This window comes from Mustela lutreola, chromosome 4 (genome assembly GCF_030435805.1).
Source record: "Mustela lutreola isolate mMusLut2 chromosome 4, mMusLut2.pri, whole genome shotgun sequence".
Lineage (NCBI taxonomy): Eukaryota > Metazoa > Chordata > Mammalia > Carnivora > Mustelidae > Mustela > Mustela lutreola.
In genome coordinates, this window is record NC_081293.1 from 30,629,511 (window position 1) to 30,652,639 (window position 23,129).

General features: G+C 40.7%; 1 protein-coding gene across 2 annotated transcripts in view; it reads left to right on the plus strand.

Annotated features, from left to right (window-relative positions):
* ARHGAP19 (Rho GTPase activating protein 19) overlaps nucleotides 1-19,376 on the plus strand; it is a 65,047-nt gene extending 45,671 nt beyond the window's left edge. The window contains exons 9-12 of one of the 2 annotated variants that reach the window (XM_059169309.1): nucleotides 5,550-5,648; nucleotides 10,675-10,785; nucleotides 11,283-11,361; nucleotides 15,554-19,376. In XM_059169309.1, the coding sequence (XP_059025292.1) occupies nucleotides 5,550-5,648; nucleotides 10,675-10,785; nucleotides 11,283-11,361; nucleotides 15,554-15,564 (300 nt within the window). In that variant the 3' untranslated portion in view covers nucleotides 15,565-19,376. The remainder of the gene's footprint in view (nucleotides 1-5,549; nucleotides 5,649-10,674; nucleotides 10,786-11,282; nucleotides 11,362-15,553) is intronic. The other variant, XM_059169310.1, reaches the window with a different exon arrangement.
* The last annotated feature ends 3,753 nt before the right edge of the window (nucleotides 19,377-23,129 follow it).

Below are 23,129 nucleotides of genomic sequence, written 5' to 3' on the forward strand. Positions count from 1 at the left end.
GCTCTCTTTAGAAAAATAGGACATCAGGAGGAAGGTTAAGAAGAGAATAAATCATTCATCCCACCAGGGTTTACCTTTTCGGTATTTCAGACTTTTTCCTGTCAATAAATTTCTACATAGTTTGGGCCATACCACATACTTTCTTTTCTCTCTCTTTTTCACTAAACATTATAGCATAAACATTTTCTCATGCTTCCTTGTGAACTCCTTGCCTACATTTAAAATACTGCCACTTTGTCTTGGTGAAACTATAATTTTACTATTTCCTGATTTTTCTCTCTGTGATTATAAGAATAGTAAATATTCACTATAGAAGCAGTGCAACCTCCAGAAGAGTATAAAGAAGAAAAATCACTTGTAATCATCCTGAGATAACCACTGATAAAAGTTTTGGAGTATTTTCTTTCCATGAATATATGTATTTAACATTTTTTTCTTTTGTTTGAGGTCATAATATATATTCAGTTTTTAAAATTCCCATCCTTTTAACATTATATCATGATCATTTCCCATGTTGTTAAAAGGCTGTGAACATTTTTTTTTTTAAAGATTTTTTCTTTATTTATCTGACAGAGATTACAAGTAAGCAGAGAGGCAGGCAGAGAGAGAGGAGGAAGCAGGCTCCCCGCAGAGCAGAGAGCCCGATGTGGGGCTTGATCCCAGGACCCTGGGATCATGACCTGAGCCGAAGGCAGAGGCTTAACCCACTGAGCCACCCAGGTGCCCCAAAAGGCTGTGAACATTTTTAATGCTGTGTAATATTTCATCACATATAACCTAATGTGTATACAGTTTGCCTACTATTGGACATATTTGGGGATTAGATTATTTTTTAGCTTATAAATTTTCATAGGCATTTTCATTGCAGAGTTTTCCTAGAAGTTGCATGACCAAAGGGTATGCATTTTTTTTTTTTTTTTTTGCTGGATATAGCTATTGGGTCCCTGTTAATGTATAGGTGCTTCTTCCTCTCCCCTGTTTTTGTTTTCCCCCTAAAAAATTGCCAAAGTTTTTTTGAATGATTTTTTTTTTAAAGATTTTATTTATTCATTTGACAGACAGAGATAACAAGTAGGCAGAGAGGCAGAGAGAGAGAGGAGGAAGCAGGCTCCCTGCGGAGTAGAGAGCCCCATGTGAGGCTTGATCCCAGGATCCTGGGATCATGACCTGAGCTGAAGGCAGAATCTTTAACCCACTGAGCCACCCAGGCGCCCCTGTTTGAATGATCTTAAGTTTGACATAATTTAGGTTTAGAGAAAAATTGCAAAGATAGTACAAAGAATTCTCATGTATCCTTTACCAAGGAACCCTTCACTCCTAATGTTAACATTGTTAATACTAAGAAATTAACATTGGTCTATTACTATTAAGGTTAGAGATTTTATTCAGATTTTAGAAGTTTTTTTTTGCTAATGCCCTTTTTCTGTGCCAGGATCTAATCCAGGTTACTACATCACGTTTAAATACACATATTCTCACATTCTCTCTCCCTCTCTCTCTCTGCCCTTTATTTGTGAAAGAAACCATATAGTTTGTTTTCCACAGTCTAGATTTTGTTGGTTGCACCCTTGTGGTGTTATTGAACATGTTCCTCAGTTCACTGTATTTATGAGAAATTTGTAGTTAGATCCAGTTCTACAAACTTGATCTGAATACCAATTAGTTTTATTTATTTAGTTAGTTTTTGAGTAAGGACTTCATAGGTGGTGTGTTTTTTTTTAATATAGTCGTTCCTGCCCCTTATCTGTGGGGGGTGCATTCCAAGACTCCCCAGTATATGCCTGAAAACCATGGATGTATGATTTTTTAAATACATACATACTTATAATAAAGTATAATTTATAAATTAGGCACAATGCGAGATTAACAATGGTAACTAATAAATAGAACAAGTATAACAGTATACTATAATAAAAGTTATGTGAATGTGTTCTTTCTTTCAAAATATTTTACTATACTATACTCATCCTTCCTGTGATGATGTAAGATGATAAAATGCTTGGGGCGCCTGGGTGGCTCAGTGGAAGCCTCTGCCTTTGGCTTGGGTCATGATCCCAGGGTCTTTGCTCAGCGGGGAGCCTGCCTCCCCCGCCCCTCTCTGACTGCCTCTCTGCCTACTTGAGATTTCTGTCTGTCAAATAAATAAATAAAATCTTTAAAAAAAAATGGTAAAATGCTTATGTGATTAGCTGAAGTCAGCTGAATGATATATAGGCATTGTGACATAGCATTAAGCTACTACTGACCTTTTGAAAATACATCAGAAGAGGGACCATCTGCTTCTGGACTGTGGTTGATTATGGTAACAAACCTCAGAAAGCAAATCATGAATAAAGGGGGATTACAGTATGTGTTTTGAAAAGACATTGGACACACATTGATAAACAGCTTCCTAGGAAACTATGGATGCTCCAGCCAGCTGGATACAAGAGAGCCCCTCTTATTTTACCTGGCCAACATTATCAGAAATGATGGTTTGTCAGTTGTCTCAATATATCCAGGAGGGATGCTTGCTTTCTAAGCTCTTTAGAAGTGACTAAATTTTCTGATAATTAACTTTGAGAACTTTTTCATATAATATGTATGAAAATGATCATTTTTTTAAACCTCCAGAACTGAATCTGAATGGATAAAAATTTGCAAAATTACAATTCACGTATTTAAAAACTATAGTTAGAAAAAGCAGATATATAGAAGAATTAAGTACTAGGTCATTATTTTTTTAACTGGGGAGATGAATGGCGAATCAAAGCATTAAATAAGACGATACAGTGGTTTTTTAAAAATTGTGTTGTGAGTCACCATACAGTACATCATTAGTTTTTCATGTAGTGTTCCATAATTCATTGTTTATGTATAATATCCAGTGCTCCATGCAATCCATGCCTCCTTAATACCCATCACCGGGCTCACCCATCCCTCCCATTCCTCTCCCTTCCTTCTAAAACCCTCAGTTTCCCAGAGTCCATAGTCTCTCATGGTTTGTCTCCCATTCCGATTTCTCTCCCTATATTTTTCCCTACTCCTAGTGTCCTCCATTTGTGGAGGACAAATGGAGGACACTAGGAGTTCCACAAATAAGTGAAACCATATGATAATTGATTTTCTCTGTTTGACTTATTTCACTTAGCATAATCTTCTCCAGTCCTATCCATGTTGATGCAAAAGTTGGGTATTCATCTTTTCTGATGGCTGAGTAATATTCCATTGTGTATATGGACCACATCTTCTTTATCCATTCGTCTTTTGAAGGGCATCTTAGCTCTTTCCAGATTTTGAGTATTTTGGACATTGCTACTATGAACATTGGGGTGTATATTGCCCTTCTTTTCACTATGTCTGTATATTTGGGCTAAATACCCAGTAGTGCAATTGCTGGGTCATAGGGAGCTCTATTTTTAATTTTTTGATGAACCTCCACACTGTTTTCCAAAGTGGCTACACGAATTTGCATTCCCACCAATAGTGTAATAGTTTCTCTATTACACAATAGTGTAATAGTTGTGTAATAGTTTCTCCACAACTTCTCTAGCATTCGTTGTTTCTTGCCTTGTCAATTTTTGCCATTCTAACTGGTGTAAGGTGGTATCTCAGTGTGGTTTTGATTTGTATTTCCCTGATGGCTAATGATGAGAACACTTTCTCATGTGTTTGGTAGCCATTTGTATGTCTTCTTTGGAGAAGTGTCTGCTCATGTCTTCTGCCCATTTTTTGACTTCTCTGTTTTTTGGGTGTTAAGTTTGAGAAGTTCTTTATAGATCTTTGTAGTGTCATTCGCAAATATCTTCTCCCATTCTGTGGGTTGCTTATTTGTTTTGTTGACTATTTCCTTTGCCATGCAGAAGCCTTTTATCTTGATGAAGCCCCAGAAGTTCATTTTCGCTTTTGTCTCACTTGCGTTTGGACATGTGTCTTGAAAGAAGTTGCTGTGACCAATGTCAAAGAGGTTACTGTGTATATTCTCCTCTAAGATTCTGATGGATCCCTGTCTCACATTGAGGTCTTTCATCCATTTAGAGTTTATCTTTGTGTATGGTGTAAGGGAATGGTCTAGTTTCATTCTTTTGTATATAGCTGTTCAATTTTCCCAGCACCATTTATTGAAGAGGGACTGTTTTTCTTCCACTGAATATTTTTTCCTGCTTTGTCGAAGATTAGTTGACCATGGAATTGAAGGTCCATATCTGGGCTCTCAATTCTATTCCATTGGTCTATGTGTCTGTTTTTGTGCCAGTACCATGCTGTCTTGGTGATCACAGGTTTGTAATAGAGCTTGAAATCAGGCAGCATGATGCCCCAGCTTTGTTTTTCTTTGTCAGCATTTCCTTGGCGATTTGGGGTCTTCTTTGGTTCCATACAATTTTTAGGATTGTTTGTTCCATCACTTTGAAAAATGCCATTGGTATTTTGATCAGAATGGCATTGAAAGTATAGATTGCTCTGGGCAGCATAGACATTTTAACAATGTTTTTTCTTCTGATCCACAAGCATGGAATGTTTTCCCATTGTTTTGTGTCTTCTTAAATTTCTTTCATAAGTTCCTAGAGTATAGATCCTTCACCTCTTTGGTTGGGTTTATTCCAAGGTGTCTTAGGGTTTTTAATGCTATTGTAAATGGAATCAATTTTCTAATTTCTCTTTCTATGGTTTCATTGTTAGTGTGTAAGAAATCAGCTGATTTCTGTGCATTGATACTGTATCTTGCCACATTACTGAATTGCTATACGAATTCTAGTAATTTGGGGGTGGAGACTTCTGTGTTTTCCACATAGAGACAATACAGTGTTTTATATCTTGCATTTCTCCATGTTAGATACTATCAAACAGACAGCTGATATTGATAAAATTAATCACTTTTTATTTTGATGTGTTTCCTCTGATAATACTGGCAGGCAATCATGATAGATGTCCATTTAAAGAGCTTTAGTAACTTCTTTATTCTGCATGCAATTTATTTTATTTTATTTTTTTAAGATTTTATTTATTTATTTGACAGACAAGATTACAAGCAGGCAGAGAGAGAGAGGGAAGCAGGCTCCCTGCTGAGCAGACAGCCGGATGTGGGGCTTGATCCCAGGACCCTGGGATCATGACCTGAGCCAAAAGCAGAGGCTTTAACCCACTGAGCCACCCAGGCATCCCATGCATGCAATTTATTTTAAATTAAGAACTGTTTTAGTTGTGCTAGTCACTCTCTATGTCCAAGATACTTTCTGCCAAAAAATCTTGATTACCAGCTGAGATCGTGGGCAAATTACATAACTCTCTGGGTTTTGGTTTCCTAATCTGTAAAATAGGGGCAATACTTCCAACTTCGTAGTACATAAGAAAAAGGAAAATAAAGTGCCATCTCCTTAGAGTAATTTAATAAATTTTGACTTTTTGGCAACATGATTTCTGCCTTTGAGATTTGCTTTCTAACCTACTAATCCATATGTGTACAGACTTACTTATTCCTGGTCTTGTCTGGATATTTACACTTAGCTGTTGTCATAGAATCCTAGCTCTTGATGGGGGGAAATAATAATAAAATGTTTGTTTTCTCTTAGTTTAATAAACAGTCTGTGACCCAGACGCCAGGGCGAGAATCTTCTACTCCTCAGGTACAGAAAAGAGCCCGTTCACGTTCCTTCAGTGGCCTTATTAAGGTTGGTATGCCATGCTGTCATTTTTAGCATTGACTTTGAGAAAGCTTAACAGTCTGACTTTTTTTAGGCATAAACAATTTTCTTCTATTCTTTGGGACCCTGTAAAGGGTTCATTTATAAGAAGATAAAGATAGAATTTGGAAAAACTTTTAATTTTTATAGCATTTTGCTGTGTTTCAAATTGGAGAAGGGGCTGTACGATTAGAGAGTAAAAGAAAGGTCCTTCCTTTTCTTTGGGACTGAGGACAGAGTCCCCATTCCTGAGCAGTGTGGAGAGTTCTTTGCTTTGTGCCACAAGGTTCACTGCACAATTTGCAGAAGCTATGGAGAAGTGAGGGAGTTGACAGTCTTACAGAAATGGTTAGGAAATGGATTTTCCAATAGGCTAGTGAGTTTTAGGTAGCTGAAATTTTTGTAAGCTTAACATTTTAATCCAGTTGTATATTCTCTTCCTTTGTATCAAATTATTTAAAAATATATTTTTTAAAACAAGTACAATATCTGCTTCTGTGCTGTTGATGTCATCGTTATGCTTGTTTGATTTACACATCCTTGTGGACGATCTGAACTTGTAGCTACTGCATATTGCCATCAGATGGCAGTAGATAACATGATAATGGGGTTCGAATTTTCAGCCATAAACTAAAGCAAGGTTCTGGTTAACTTGGAGAGAGATTAAGCACAGTTCTGTGTTCTGCTGTTTTTCTTTTTAAAATTGTTTTAACAGGGGCGCCTGGGTGGCTCAGTGGGTTAAGCCGCTGCCTTTGGCTCGGGTCATGATCTCAGGGTCCTGGGATTGAGTCCCACATCGGGCTCTCTGCTCAGCGGGGAGCCTGCTTCCCTCTCTCTCTCTGCCTGCCTCTCCATATACTTGTGATTTCTCTCTGTCAAATAAATAAATAAATAAATAAAATCTTAAAAAAAATTGTTTTAACATTATTAAAATCTATAAATCCAGCAAGAGTAAGGAGCTCTGATTAAAATGAAAAATAAAATTAATATATATTTATATATATTTTAAGAAAATATATATATTTTTCTTTAAGCTGCAGTCATTAACCATTGCTACAGTATCTAAATCTCATTTTGGTCTTAGCTATTATCATTAATAGAAATTTAGAATTCACTCTCAATTCTGTGGGGGCCAGTAGCCTCTGAGGCATTAGTCTTGCTTACCATCAAAATTTCCTTTGTGATCAACAGAATGAAAAGGCAACTCACAGAATGGAACAAAACATTTGTAAGACATATATCTGAGAAGGAGTTAAGGTCCAGAATATATAATGAACTTTTACAAAAACAAGAAAACAATTAAAAAATAAGCAAAGAACTTAGACATTTCTCCCAAGAAGGTGTGCAAATGAAAAGATGCTCAGTATCACTTAATCTTTAGGAAAATGCAAATAAAAACCACAGTGAGGTAGCAAGTCACAGTAGGATGACTATTATGGAAAAAGCCAGAAAATAACACGTGTTGGTGGGGATGTGGAGACATTGGAAACGCTCATGCGCTGTTGGTGGGAATGTAAAACAGTGTACCTGTCATGGATAACAGGATGGCAGTTCCTCAAAAAATTAAATATTCAGCAGTTCCACTTCTCGGTATGCACCCAAAAGAACTGAAAGCAAGGACATAAACAGATGTTTGCACACCTATGTTTGTAGCAGCATTATTCACAGTAAGTGAAGGGTGGAAGCCACTCCAAGTATCTATTGACAGGTGAATGGATAAACAAAATATTGTATATACATAAAATTGAATATCATTTGGCCTTAAAAAGAAAGGAAATTCTAACATATACTACAACATTGATGAGCCTTGAGGACATTATGTCAAATGAAATAAACCAGTCACAAAGAACAAGTACTATATGATTCCACTTATATGAGATAACTAGAATGGTCAAATTCATAGAGAAAGAAAGTAGAATGGTGGTTGTCAGGGGCTAAGAGTATGGGGGGAACTGGGAATTATTGTCTAGTGGGTATCCAGCTTCTATTGGGGAGATGAAAAAGTTCTGGAGATGGCTGGTGGTGATGGTTGCACAACAGTATGAATGGAATTAATGCTGCTCAACTATACACTTAATATGGCTAAAATGGTAAGTTTTGTCTTATATATATTATAATTAAAAATTCATTTATTTTTCTAGAACCCTAGCAGTATATTCACCTGCGACATGTATGTAGTTCATAAAATGAATATCCTTGTTGGTTCATTTTACTTGGAAGTCTGTCATTCCCTCTGACTTCCTGTCATTGAGCTGATTGATAACAAAAAAGCTATTAGTCAAATAAACTAAAAAGTTATTAGTCAAATATTTCTTTAACTGAAGCTAGAGGGGTGTAGTTTTTTCATCCTAGTGAAAGAAAGTTCTGCAGTGGCTCTAGATGTATTGCTTAGTGTGGCCTGAAATGTGAATATGGAGTATCCTCTTGGCAGCTGCCCATTTCTTTGTGGAGAGAGAATTTAGGACTTTAGAATTATAAAAGAGCTTATAAATCTTTCAGTATAAGACATTTTAGAACAGTAATTTTAAATAGAAATGTTACCGAATTTTATGAAACAGGATATTTTCATTATGAATGAAGAGACTTTTGAGCTATTAATAGATAATTGTTTTTGCTCAATAGTGATAGAGTAATGAAATATCTTTTTTTTTTTTTTTTAAGGAGATACTTTCCTTTTTTTCCCCTTTTTAAAAAGATTTTATTTATTTCAGAGAGAGAGTGAGAGAGCTGGGGGAGGGGAAGAGGGAGAGGATCTCCAACAGATTCTGCACTGAACAAATTCTGCACCGAGTGCAGAGCCCGACTTGGGGCTCGATTTCACCACCCTGAGATCAAGACCTGAGCCGAAACCAAGAGTCAGATGTTTAACCAATTGAGCCATCCAGGCGCCCCCAAAATGTCTTTTTAAAAGTTTGTTGGAAATAATGAATCATGGAACATTACATCAAAAACTAATGATGTACTGTGTGGTGGCTAACATCGCATAATAAAAAAAATTTAAAACAAAGAAATGGAAAAAAAATGAAAAAAAGTGAAAGTTCATTGGAGGGGCTCCTGGGTTTCTAGTTGGCTGGGCGGCTGCCTTTGACTCAGGTCATGATCTCAGGGTGGAGCCCCACATGGGGTTCCTTGCTCAGGTGGGGAACCCACTTCTCCCTCTCCTTCTTTATTCTCCTTCCTCCCTGTTTGTGTTCTCTCTTGCTCTTTCTCTCTCGCAAATAAATAAATAAAATCTTTTTTAAAAATGTTCATTAGAGGGACGCCTGGGTGGCTCAGTTGGTTAAGCAGCTGCCTTCGGCTCAGGTCATGATCCTAGCGTCCTGGGATCGAGTCCCGCATCGGGCTCCTTGCTCAGCGGGGAGCCTGCTTCTCCCTCTGCCTCTGCCTGCCATTCTGTCTCCCTGTGCTCGCTCTCTCTCCCTCTCTCTCTGATAAATAAATAAAATCTTTAAAAAAAAAAAATGTTCATTAGAAGCTTTACAGCCGGTCCTGTGGCTCCTGGCATCCCCATTTCAGCTTACTGAGGTGATAGCTGATTTCTGAAAGGAAGATGTAGTAGTCTCATTTTTCCAGCTTTTCTGTGTTTTAGCTATTCAATTTATATTCTTCTTTGATCCCTTTTTTGGGCTAAAGTTTTTCCTCCAGAATTTCTCTCATGTAAATAATTTATTATATTGGAATATTCCCTTCTTTTTAGATTTTATTTATTTAATTGACAGAGAGAGATCACAAGTAGGCAGAGAGGCAGGCAGAGAGAGAGGAGGAAGCAGGCTCCCTGCAGAGCAGAGAGCCCAATGCGGGGCTCCATCCCAGGACCCTGGGATCATGACCTGAGCCAAAGGCAGAGGCTTTAACCCACTGGGCCACCCAGGTGCCCCTATATTGGAATATTCTTAATATTGCTGCTAAGAGGGGTGCCTGAGTGGCTCAGTCATTAAGCATCTGGGATCGAGCCCTGCCTTGGGCTCCCTACTCCTCGGGAAGCCTGCTTCTCCCTCTCCCACTCCCACTGCTTGTGTTCCTCTCGCTGTCTCTCTCTGTCAAATAAATAAGTAAATAATCTTTAAAAAAATTGCTAAGATTTATATTGCAGGGTTTCATCTTCTAGCTTTGTTAAGTTCTTTTCTGGGGATTTAAACTTACTCTCTAAGAAGAAAAAAGGGAAGATTTCCCTAAAGATGGTAGAATTGTCACTATCAGCTATTACAGTAGGTTATGTCAGCTTCTAAGCTGTTCATAGATGAAAGCGATTTTAGTTGTGCTCTGAATGACAGTATAGTCATGTGAGCCCCTTAAGATGGCCTGTACGCTCTTGTGCTATATTAGAAACTCTTAAAGATTTCTCCAAGTTTTCTAATCCTGTACAAAGACATGTCAGGGAAGCAGACTTAGAGTGGACCTAGCAGAAGTATCCCTGAGTCGGGAGGGGGCTCATAACAGCTGCCAGGGACAACACATCTTTGGGGAAAAAAATTATACTGCTAGGAACGCCTCAGTGACTCAGTTGGTTAAACATCTGCCTTTGGCTGTGTGTGGTCATGATCTCAGGGTCCTGGGATCGAGTTCTGCATCTCGCTTCCTACTCAGCGGGGAGGCTGCTGCTCCCTCTCCTGCTACCACTGCTTGCGCTCTTTCTCTCTGTCAAATAAATAAAACTTTAAAAAAATTATACTGCTAAATAACTGTTTTTTTTTTAATGGTCTTAGAAGCACACTGTAACTTGCCTGCATTAGCTAGTTTAAATCAACTGTAAAACTTTCTTATATTTCAGGTATTTCAAATGTAGAGGAAAAGGGATCACCTAAAGGAAGGCAATGATTTCAGAATTTTTTGGAACATGCTTTGGCCTCCCTTGTATAAGACGGCCTGGGAGAATTTATCAGAAATCTGAAATTTATTTGAAATCTGAAATTTTTCTAAACTAAGAAACTATAGATTTAAAGACCAGCCAGTTTAGCTACAATACAGATATAGTAGATCTTTATAAATCACATATTTTCTCTTCCTAAATCAGCGGAAGGTCCTGGGAAATCAGATGATGTCAGAAAAGAAAAACAAGTATCCTACTCCGGAATCTGTAGCCATTGGTGAAATGAAGAGAGCCAGCAAAGAAAATATGAACTTAGTAAGATACTATTCTTTGGCCTTCCTCTTTGTGCACATTTGTAGAAAGGAGAAATATTGATATACTGTGGCCTGTTTTACTGTGTTTCTCTGGTGCCTTTTTCTAAATCCTTTCATTTATGCTGATGGTCAAAACAAACACGCAGAGTTCCGGAAGGATATAGCCAGTCATATGCAGCGATGCCAAATACAGTGAAGGACCTCCACAAACAGTGCTGAAGGGAATAGTTCCTGTTGGGAGACTCTGTGGGGCCGGTACCATTGAGCTGGGCCTGGCTGGCACTGTGGTATCTGTTGGGTAGTCCTTCTAGGGGCCCCACACATGTGGCTTCATTAAGCCAGCAATAAAATCAGTTAAGACTAATGATATATAAATATAATCAGCCTCAGTAAAACTCTTCACATGGAAATTGAACAAGTGAATAATTCTGTTAGTAAAGTCTGTCTGTAGGAATGACATTAGCAGATTTAAGCCACTATAAAATGTTCTTGTTACAGTTATTTTCTGGCTCTCCAGCTGTCACGATGACACCAACAAGATTGAAGTGGCCTGAGGGGAAGAAAGAAGGGAAAAAAGGTATTGATTTTACTTATTCTGTGTTCTTACCGAGCGTAAGTCCTTTCTGCGTCTAGTCCGTCAGTCGTAGTGTTTGAATTCCCAGTGTCAGAAGCAACATCAGGTTGCCAGCCTGGGTCTTTTTCAGCAGATGGTTCTTGATCATCTGCTCGGCACTGTCCCAGGTGCTGAGGGGTAGAGCTGTGAAGACAGACCCACACAGTCCCTGCATTCTTGGACAGATGGGACACATGTGAAAGAGATCTTAAGAACACTTGTTAAGCAAATTAAAAGCAAGTGTAAACTAATTTGTGAAACCAAGTACAGAAGTGCTAAGAATATGCTCCATAAACATGGAATAGCTATGTTCTTTTTCTGTGTAGACTTCAGTGAGGCTTTCTAGCTAATAAACAGCTGACGCACCCTGGAAATCATATCGTACAACATATTTTTTTTCCATATTTTTTTCCAACATATTTTTGAGGATACTTTTTCCAGCATATTTTTTCCAACGTATTTTGAGGATACTTTTTCCAACATATTTTTGAGGATACTTAGGACAAAAAAGATTATTTGGCGTGGAGAGTGCCAGTTGCCCCAGGCTCTTCTGGTAAAAGGCAGTAGCTGCTGTACTTGCCTCTGAAGAAGCCGTGTGGTCCATGGGGAGGACCAGGGGATTTGCTGTTAAACCTGATTTGAGTCATCATTCCTCTGGCCCAGGAAAACCATTCATTCTCTCTGAGCCCGTCTCCTCCTCTGAAAATAAGGATAATAGTTATAAGAGTTCACAGATTTCTTATGAGTCTTAATTGAAATAATGTTTTAGAAGCATTAACAAGTAGCAATTGTTAGGACTAGCAAGAACATGGCAGATGAAGTGATCCCGGGTTTGACATGTGCTTTTCACTGCTGAGACAGGAACGTAATTATGATTTGAGACATTAGCAGTTGGAAGAGAACTAAAGTCCAGTCCTTATGGAGAAATCTTTATTCTTCTCTAGAAGATTAGATTTTGGTAGGGTCTCAGTCCTTATCCTTGAATGAATGATCTTAGCACTTTTTTCTTTCCATCTTGCTTCTGACTTGTAGGCAGGGCTGTCTGATTGAGGGGAGTTGGGTGTTTGAGTTATGTGTGTCTAAGTATTTCTACATGGGTGTCGGTGAATTAAACCTAAGCGTAAGTTATTTTTAAAGTATACTTTGTTTTGTATTAGACATATATACCTTTCCTTTTTGAAAATAATAAAAAGGGAGCCTGAGTGGCTCCGCTCAGTTAGTTAAGCATCTGCCTTCAGTTCAGGTCATGATGTCAGGGTCCTGGGATCGGGCCCTGTGTTGGGCTCCCTGCTTAGCAGGGAATCTTCTCCCTCTCCCTCTATGATCTCTCTCACTCATGCTCTCTCTCAAATAAATAAATAAAATCTTAAAAAAAAAGAATCAAGAAATGGTAAGTCTTTTTATATTGACAGTTATACTTTGAGGAGAGGGAAATGTATTAAGGAAATAAGCCAAGTTCATTTTAGCAAGAAGATTTAGAGCAGGGACACCTGGGTGGCTCAGTCGTTTAAACATCTGCTTTTGGCTCAGGTCATGATCCCAGGGTCCTGGGATCGAGTCCCACACTGGGCTCCTTTCTCAGGAGGGAGCCTGCTTCTCCCTCTGCCCCTCCCCCTGCTCGTGCTCACGCTCTCTCTCTGCCAAATAAATAAATAAAATCTTAAAAAAAAAAAAAAAAGATTTAGAGCTGGGATTCTTGAGCTGTTGTGTGGACCTCCTAAGGGCTCTGATCAAGTTCCTGATATTGTTTTTTCTTTTTTTTTTTTTTTTAATATTTTATTTATTTATTTGACAGAGAGAGAGATCACAGGTAGGCAGAGAAGCAGACCGAGAGGGAAGCAAGCTCCCTGCTGAGCAGAGAGGCCCACGCAGGGCTCCATTTCAGGACCCTGAGATCATGACCCGAGCTGAAGGCAGTGGCCTAACCCACTGAGCCACCCAGGCACCCCTCAAGTTCCTGATATTGTTGATGTCATTTTATGTGTAGGTACCTTTTTGGAGGACAGAATGTATAGTTTTATTAGATTCTCAAAAATGTTAGTGAATCAGGAGCGCCCAGCAGGGATTGGTCAACAGAGCATGTGACTCTTGATCTCAGGGTTGAGTTCAGTCCCCCTGCCCTGAACGTTGGGCATGGAGCCTACTTTAAAATTAAAAAAAAAATGTTAGTGATTCAGAAAAGTGGGGGTCTACAGATAACGAACACTTGGAATTAGATTAGGCAGTGACATTTCCATTTTGTTCTCTCCTTGGTCACCTACAGCCCGAAAGGCTTGCCTTGGTTGTCATGATGCTACCTTATTCTTGTTCTTCCTTGTGACTTTTTCATCTCTGTCGTAGCTTACTACTGCTGGCCTACCCCTCCCCTCTTCATTTTATTAATTTTTTTAGATTTTATTTATTTGAGAGAGAGAGTACGTGAATGGGGTTGAGGAGGAGCAGAAGGGGACAGACAAGAAGACCTTGTGCAGAGCCCAGAGCCCAATGAAGGGTTCACTCTCCCCAGCCCAGGATTACAACCTGAGTGAAACCAAGAGTTGGACGCTCCACTGACTGAGCCACCCAGGCGCCCCTCCTCTTTGTGTGCTCTCTTGAATTCTCTGCTTATCTTTGCTCTTGCTTTTACCTCTCAGCAACTTGGGCTAACCCACAGCTCTATTTTCTCTGTAGGGTAACTGCTCCCAGACCAGAATCTCCAGATCTGAACTCTCTTCCAGTTTCCAAGGCCAGAGATCTACTTACCTGCCATCTAATTCTTTTATGCAATGAATATAACTGGAGGTTTTTTTTTTTTTTTTTAAGATTTTTATTTATTTATTTGACAGACAAAGATCACAAGTAGGCAGAGAGGCAGGCAGAGAAAGAGGAGGAAGCAGGCTCCCCGCCGAGCAGAGAGCCCAATGCGGGCCTCGATCTCAGGACCCTGGAATCATGACCCGAGCCGAAGGCAGAGGCCTTAACCCACTGAGCCACCCAGGCGCCCCTATAACTGGAGGTTTTTGATGGTGATCTTGTAAAAGCAATATTATTTGAAGGCAATAATGTAATTTTATTATCATCATCAAGCACATACTCCATAAAGGCATTTCTTTAGCACAGGGCTTCTTGATGTGACACTGTGGACATTTTGGGTCAGATCTTTGTCGTGGGGAGCTGCCTTATACATTGTACCATGGTTAGCAGCTTCCCATGGGTCTCTACCCATTAGATGCCAGGGCACCCTTCTTCCCTCAGTTCGGACAACTGGAATGCCTCCAAACATCGCCAGGTATCTCCTGGGGAGGAGAGGGAAACCTTACTCCCAGATGAGAACTCCCCATTTAGCACCTTCTTATTAATGGGCATTATTTTCATTATTTTCTTATTAATGGGCATTACTTCAGTATGCAGTAGTGAGAAGCCCATTCTTCAGAGCCCAACCTAAACCATACCTCCTCTTTGAAACCTTCTTTAGCTAATCCAGCCAGATGTACCTTTTCCATTGCTTATTGATGGTACTGAAACGTTGATATTTAGTATGATTTATTATAGTTATTGACTTCACATGTATTGTCTGGTATCTATAGCTAGTTTCTCTTCTGGAAGACAAGGGCCTGACTTAAGACTAGGTTTGTGACTTCCTGTTTTCTGTTCTTCTCTTCCTCCTGGTGCTGACAGTACCTTGCGTGAACTAGGCATTTAGTAAACATTTGCTGGCAAGAGGCATAGTGGTGGGAAGGCCAGGAGCTCTGCATTCACTTAGGCTTTGGTTCAACTCCCAGCTTTTCTGCTTGTATCTATTTATCTTGGGGAAAGTTAATTTGTGTAGGCTTCAGATTCTTCACTTGTAACATGGCAAGAGCTTTATCTCATGTACAAATTGTTGTGAAGATAAATGAGATCATATACACCAGGAACTCAGAGCAGAGTCTGGTGCAAAATGTGCACTTAGTACAGCGGTAGCTGTTATTGCCATTAAGTTGTTTTAATGCATTGAGATTAAAGCACATAGACAAAGTAATGTTTACTTGGTAGAAGTCACAAATTCTCAATTAAGCTGTTTAATCCTCAGTTTGTAGAATATATTAAGTACAACCTTGCTAGCTTTCAGGTGGGATGATTGCAAAAAGAAATATTTATGAATGTGCTTAATATTCTTGTTTTTTCTTCAACCTAGGATTCCTCTGAAGGATCCAGAGTGCTCCTGTTGTCCACCCGGAATTTCCTCTTTAGTGGGCCAGACGTCATTACTGCTCACAGAGAAGCTTGGACTTGCAGCTTGCTGTGTTTAGCATCGTGAAAGTCAACTAATCCTGTGACCTGACTGATACCTCTAACCGCACTCACTGGATAATGTCTGCAGACTCTGTCTACTGACTGGGTGCTGGCATCTCTCTTTCTCTTGTCTTTGAAAGCATTTTGGGGAAACCACTAAGCAGTCAGCCTGCTCACACAGCGCAGTAAATGGGCAGAACCAGCTGGGCTCCAGTGCTCATTCCATGAATTTGTTTTAGCAGATATTATTTTTAAAAATCTGAAAGTTCTCTCAACTACCAGTTTTTTTTTTGTTTTTTTTGTTTTTTTTTTTTTTAAAGTGCTGTCAGTCCTGGTGGATGGATATTATTTTTAACTGATACTTGGGGCTTTTCTCTGTTTTGATAGTACAGGTATTATTTTGGTTATTTCTTGTTAATTTGCTGTTTGTTTTTTTAAAGCCATTTTTTGGATAGGTCTTCTAAATTATGCCTAAGACAGATACCTTTCCCTTGTTTTTTCACCATAAGCTTTGGGAAAGCTCTTAATCTCATGAGGCCGTATTCCTCAATACCGTTTGTCCAAAGAACTTCGAGCTTTCCTGGAATTACAAAAATAATTTCTTGGACCTGAGGGTATAGGATATTTGACCTGCGTTATTGAAAAAGGAGAATTCAGAATGATACCATATTTTAACAAATGTCAGTTATTAAACTTTGTCTCTTCTCCCTTCCTTCCCTCTCTTCCCCTTTCTTCCGTGGTGCCAAAGTGATTGTGCGGTTGCCAAACTCGTCGCCTTTCATTCAGCCTCCCCTCGCCTAAAACATCTCTGGTGCCAATATTCTGTGCCAGATCCCTGTGACTCAAGGGAAGTCACTGACGGCTCGATAGAGATTTGCTGAAATATCTGAATGTACTGGAAACTCTGGAGTGTGACTAGGATGGGACCAGCTGGTTTTGTGTCCAGGGTGACTGCTGGTGGGTGGGATTATATTGCATCCTTCTAAGGGATCAGGTGTGCAGGTCAGACTGTCCGCTGAGGGCAAGCTGGAGTCCCGGGAGGAAGGGCGCGTCACTCTGCAGGGCTGAGAGGATTTGAAAGAGCACATTCTCCTTTAGAAGCGGTTGTGGCTGATCACCAGTGTTGGAGGGGGGTTGCAGCACCGCCCCTCTCCTTGTCAAGGTGGGCAAAGGGTAGTTTGGAGGTGGGGCTGGGGCTTTGACGGGGTTGAGGATGTTCATGTGTGTTAGAGGTAAGCAGCAGCGTGGCTTTGATCTGTTGTAAAAACTCACTGCCTGGGGGCGTGTGGCCAGAGGCGGGAGCGTTTGAGTGGGCCTGCTCTGTGGAGCAGTTGAGCTGCCCTCACCCTGTGCCAGAGCCCAGTCAGGCTCCTGGGGAGCGGCTGCCCTGCAAAGTGGGACTTGTTATCTTTGAACTCTTGAAAAAGCTGCATTTCTGCTGAAATGGGAGGATGATGCTGGCAGAGCACGGTTTGGTTTTGTGTCCAGCTGTCAGTCCTCTCTTCCGTACTTGTCTCACTGGCTACTCCAACAATAGTGAAGAGAAGTGTAAGATTTGACCTTCCAGCCCGATGGATTGTGAACAACAGATGGTGAGGAGTATAAGGCCCTTTCTCAGAGCATTTATATGTCTTTCTTAAAAATACTTGTTAGCAAATTTATTTGTGTAGGTTTCCAGTTAGCTTTTCCTTATTAAGAAAATAAGCACCTGCTACGAGTGAATGCAGACAGAGACTGCTTTTGATAGGACCAGACTGAAATAGTGTTCTCCCTAACCCAAAGCTTCCTTTCTTTACTAAGTGGTTCCTCCCAGAATGGCGTGGCATCAGGTGGAGAGTGCAGAGCAGTGACCTGATACCTTCCTGTCACCAGCTTTGTCCTGGGCTTCTATCTGAGGAGGCAGCTAAGACTTAGGAGACTTTCACTGGTTGAATGGGTTGGTACCCCAGGGAAGTGTGCCGGGCCTAGAGTGGTGGGAGAGGTGCTTGCCACGCACACATGATTTTGTGTAGCTCGCCCCCTTGGGCACTTTGTGTGTGAATTTGGGCATGTGTGTTTCATTTAAGTTATTTATTAAATATACTTTCCCTTGCTTAAAGGGTGTGATAGGTCATTTTTTAAGTTGAAGCTGTGATCCAGTTGGAATCCAAATTTGAGAAATAAACAGTATAACTTTCTGCCTTGCAATATGTAAGTGTTCCTATCCTGTGGAATCTTACAGAGAACTAACTACAAGACAAAAGCCCTTTATCATTTGCCACAGCAGGGTACTGTCTCCCTTTTGACTTGGTGGGTGGGTATTTTTGAGCCAGTATTTAACAGTTTTTTTAATCTATAAGTTTTTTTTTTTAATCTGATCTGTTTGTTTTTCATGTTGGAACAGTCTCTTTGGAAATCCCTCCTTTTATGGCTTTTAACATTTCATTTCTTTCTGCGGTTGTGATGGTTCTGATGGGGTGTCAGCACAGGGCAGTGTTTTTGTGCCAGCGGGCGTAAATGTGAAGACAAGAGCACCACCTCGATTCAGATCACCGGGAAAACCATAGACACTGGAGTTTCTAACCTTTTAGTGTGATAGACTTTTGCCCTGGGACCAGGGAATCTGGTTTGAAAAACTCCAGTGTCACAGTGAAAGGTTAGAAGATACTGATTATACCTTTTTGTATCTGAGTGCCAGAACATGCTCAAGGAGCTGGTACTTAACAAATTGTAACAAACAAACCGCAGCCGCTCCTTCCCCAACTCATCACCCTAAATGTCCTTCTCAGGAGCACTTTGGGAAATGGAGTAGTACAGGGCAGTTGACTCTGGTGACTGCTGGGTGATCCAGAGGTGGCCATTTTCTTGGGTTGTAAGGAAGCCAGCAAATCCCTTCTCTCCGCCTGGACAGTGGTGGTTTTGTGTAGCTTCCCTCCCAGGAGCCTCTGGACACAGAGAACCTGTGGTCCTTGCACCTGTGCCCTGCAGTGACCAGCCATGTGGCCCATGCATAGCCAGGGAAGCCATCTTTGGCAACAGACTTCTCTAGACTCTTCGCTGCTTCCTTGCATTGTACAGGGCCTCACACAAATGCTGGAAGGTCTTTTCTAAACAGAACTCCTTTTCCCAGGGAGATCCTCATCCCTGTCCCCTCCACCCTGAAGCTTTTGTACTGAAGACAGGACCTTGATCTAAACCTGGGTGTTGGCATTTGGCAAGATTGCTGTAGAATTTGGGGAAAATTTGGGTCCCTAAAATGGACAAGCTTTTCAAATCAGTGGTAATTAACCCAATCTAAAACTCCCCACGGAAAAGCTAGTTTTCCCAGGCAGCCAGTGCCAACCGACATCTTTCCACTCATGGAGAGTCAGTGGAGGGGCTAGTGAGGAGGTGAGTACATAATAGCCTGAGTGCTTGGGTTGCCATGGAAACTAAAGTATGCGAGGCCACAGCCAGGGGTGCTGAAGAGCCATTGAGCACTCCCCCAGACTTGGAGACTGGCAGAGCCTGTTGGGAAAAACACTCCCGCCCTAGGGCCTTTCGTAGCAGGGGTCGCCCTTGGCTCTCCCTGAGCTTGCTCAGCAAGCGAAACAAGGTTTCTTAACTATTTCACCATTTTTTGTCTTTCATTCTTATTTGACTATATATCATATATATATATGTAACTGTAAAGAAACAATCCTATGCATTGTCTTTGTTATTCATGTAATACTCTGAAATTAAATTTCTTTTGTTTCATATCCATAGGCTTTGACTGGTCTCTCAATTCCCATTTTGACTGATAGATTGTCTTAAAGAGAGGTTGCCTCTTTAAAAAATTTCCCTGTAGTTTTATTGAGATATTATTGACAGGTTGCTTCTGTTCTGAGGCTTATGAAACCTGGCTAAGAAAAGCACCTCTTCGGCTTGTTTCCTTTCTGGGCAGGTGAGTTCAGGAGGAGTGGGGCTTTTGGCTGATAGGATATGGGATTGGAACCCCTGGGAATTCTGAGCTTTCTGATGTGCTGTGGCTGAGTCTAGAATATTTTGCACAGATTTCAGTTTCTCACATAATCTTTGTTTAAAAATAAGGAGTGACAGTTATAATAACACTAAAAATCAAATGACATTTTTATCTAGGACAGCAAGTAGTGTTCAGACAACTCTGTCTGAAATGTTTCTGATGTTTAGTATGTGACCTTAGGGATGGCCCCTCATCTGTAAGGTAGGGATAATGGTATCTTGTCTCAATAATGACATGCTCTGGGATCCTAAGGGCTTAACACAAAGGGTTTTAATCTGGAGTCTGTGATTATGCTTTGGAACATTGTTTGCCCTTGTGATTCTTTGTAAAATTTTGTGTTCATTTGAGTTTTTCTAAGGGAGAGATTTTATAGTTTCCACAAGAATCCCAGAGGAGTCCTTGACCACTAAAATACTGAGAATCACTAGCCTTGCACAGTGCCTGGCAGATGGCAAGTGTTCATTAGATGTTAATTCCCCCTCTCTGCAAAGAATGCATTTTGTAATCAGCAGGTTATTGATGCTGACATAGTTATTTTTGATAACAAAAGAGTTACTTAAATCTGGAGCACAGATAAAAACCCTGCAGTTGTCTTTGCTCCATTATCTACCCACGTGCTCCTTTTTTTTTTTTCTTATGTTGGCTCTCTAGGTGCTGCTCAGACTGTCTGTCCCTCTTCTAATCCCCCAGGAGCAACTCATTTATTGTAAAGAAAGGAGCCATGTCTTTTTCTTGAGAGTGAAGCATGGAGACTCAAAAAAAAACCAACAACACAGGAAACTGAGTAATGCAAAAGAAAAGAAAAAGTGGTAGAGGGGACAAGAGTTATTTTGAAAAATAGGAGGATCAAAATGCCTAGGACAGGGCTGAGCACATAGTCAATAAGTGAATTGTAGAAAGGAATGAAGAAGCAAATTTGCATTAAAGAGCAGAAAGGGAAGATGGGAAAACAGTTTGCCTGGGAAGAGTTTTCCTTAGTCTCCCTCATGGGCCAGTTCTGTGGCCTCTGTTCCCTGTGACTGGCTGCCCATGTTTTGTTCCTACCTACCTTTCTGAATTTAAAGCCTATGGCGGTGGAGACGGTCAGGAAGGCTGAACCTCAGGCTAGAGGTTATCATGATTATATCATGATAGAGTTTATCATGATTGGTTTAGATGTTTTAAAGTCCCTGACTCTTAATTTCCCCCATAAAAAGCAAAAACAAAAACAAAAAACAAAAATGGGGACTGAACAATGGCTAAGTCTTGGTCCAGGTTGGTCGTTAATATCTTTCACCAGCAGCATTCAGTGCCAATTCCAAGAGTCTTCCACCTTGGAAGCAGGAAGGAGGTTAGCAGGAGGGGCTGCTGATGTCATTGCTAGCTTTCCCCTTTCCTTCCCAGAAATAAGCTTTTTAAAATTTGTAGTGCCTTAGTAGTGAAGATTGCTTAATTCAGTTGAGCCATACCTGGGGGCAACAGAGAAAGGAAACAAACTAAAAATTGTGAGTACAGGAACCGTTGGCCAACATCTGTGTGTGTAAGTGGGGTTGTTTTTGAGAACTGCTGTGCACATACTTCCCAATTTTCCCATACTGAAATAGGACCGTGGTAGGGGCTCTATGGAGTTCAAGCCTCCTGTGAGTGAAAACTAATACCATCATTTATTGAGTACTTACTACCCAGCTTTGTGCTAGCCAATTAATTCCTCATCTCACCAAAGTCAAACATCTGTGAAGTATCGTGATCTCCAGTTTTATAGTAGGAGACACATGAAGAATTCAATGTATCCAATGTCAGCTAAAAAGTGGGAGAGTCAAGATTAATCCAGGACTGTCTGTCTTCAAGAACTGTGGCCTTAACAGCAGTGTTTGCAAGAGTCAAGAAGGAAATACAAGGTTATAAATAAAACAACTACTTCAAGAGATTGAAAAACACTGGGGGGAGCCAAATGCAGCTTCTCCATGGCCTGGATTGGGCCCACAAGCTGCACTCGGCATTGTCTATAGGACACTGTGCTACACATCTTCTGGCTGGGCTCCAGGTCTGCGCAGGCCGTGCTCCTGAGCTGCTCAGTGCTGGCTCTGGGACACAGTAGGTGTGCCTGTTGGGAGTGGTGATGAACTACAGGAGGGTGGCATCCGCCACAACTATTACCTGCCCTCCACCCACGCCTGCCGCTGCTGGGAACTGTGAGGGTGAGTCTATCCTCATTTCCCTGCTTTCTCATACACACTCACCAATAGGGTAGCCTCTAGTCATGTGGGTACTGAGTCCTTGAAATGTGGCAGCCTGAACTGAGATGTGCTCTCCATGTGAAATACACTCCTGAATTCAAAGCCTTAGGAAAAACAAAAAAGTTAAAATGTCTTAATTTTTGTAAGTATTACACATCAAAAAGATATTTTGGACATACTGGGTAAATTATATTATTAAAACTAATTTTACTTGTTTCTTTTTACCTTTTTAACACTAGAAAATGTTATTAGACATTAGAAACCTAAACATTAGAAAATGTTAAATACATAAATGGCTCATGTTAGACTGGTATGTTCTAGAACATCTGGGACTCTAATCCTAGGCTATCCTTCCTTCCCCCACCGCCAACCTACTCCTCAACTCCATTGGCACTTGTGGCCACGTCTTCTCTTGTCCTTTAGCCATGAGACAGACCACCCTGGAGAGGGGACGAAGGTCGCAAGGAAAGTGGTGAAAGGTTTATCCACTGGCTTTTCTGGGACTGGCTTCTGCCCACCATGGCTGGTTATGGGAGTGTGCCTCTGTGAGATCCAGCTGGTGGGTGTGCGTGGTCCCGGGCGCTGATGGCTACTTGGGGACTTCAAGTCAAGGTGTGTCCTGAACACGGCCTGCCTCTTCCAGAGGTGACTCTGTCCTTCAGTGTTTATCCATGTTGTGATCCATCAAGATATTTTTTAAGTTAATGAACTAATAATAGGGGTGTGTGTGTGTGTCCTCAGGTTTCAATATGGATCAAAATGCAGCTGTAAAAGTGTAGAAACTGAGCTTTGTGGATGTTAAGAAGGACCTTCATATTCCCAAATGCAGGGAACTAGTGATAAATTCTCTAAAAGCAAAATGAGCAGAAGTTGGGCTGGTCAGAGCAGGAGAGAAACATTAAAAATGTGACCTCCCTCCCCATGACCAACTACCTTGGGCATAAAGACCCATTAATTTTTCTGTTCAGCTTAGAGGCCTAGGGCCAGGCCTTCTGCCTCTCCCTGCTGAAAGACCACTGGGATTATGAGGAACCTAATGACCCAGTAATCCAGGCTTTATTAAGTACTTTAATGTAACTGGAATTGACCATTAATGAGAGGTCTCGTGTTGCAGCCACTTCTTGAACACTCGCTGCGGGTATTGTGTGGAATGAACCAGGAAGAGGAGGGGAAGGGAGAAGAGAGGCATAGCCCTTCTCTTGTCCCTGCTTCCCTCTTCTATGGGAGCATAAAAGCCTACTCTTTCCAGAGGAATCTAGAAACCATATGGTTTGGAGAAA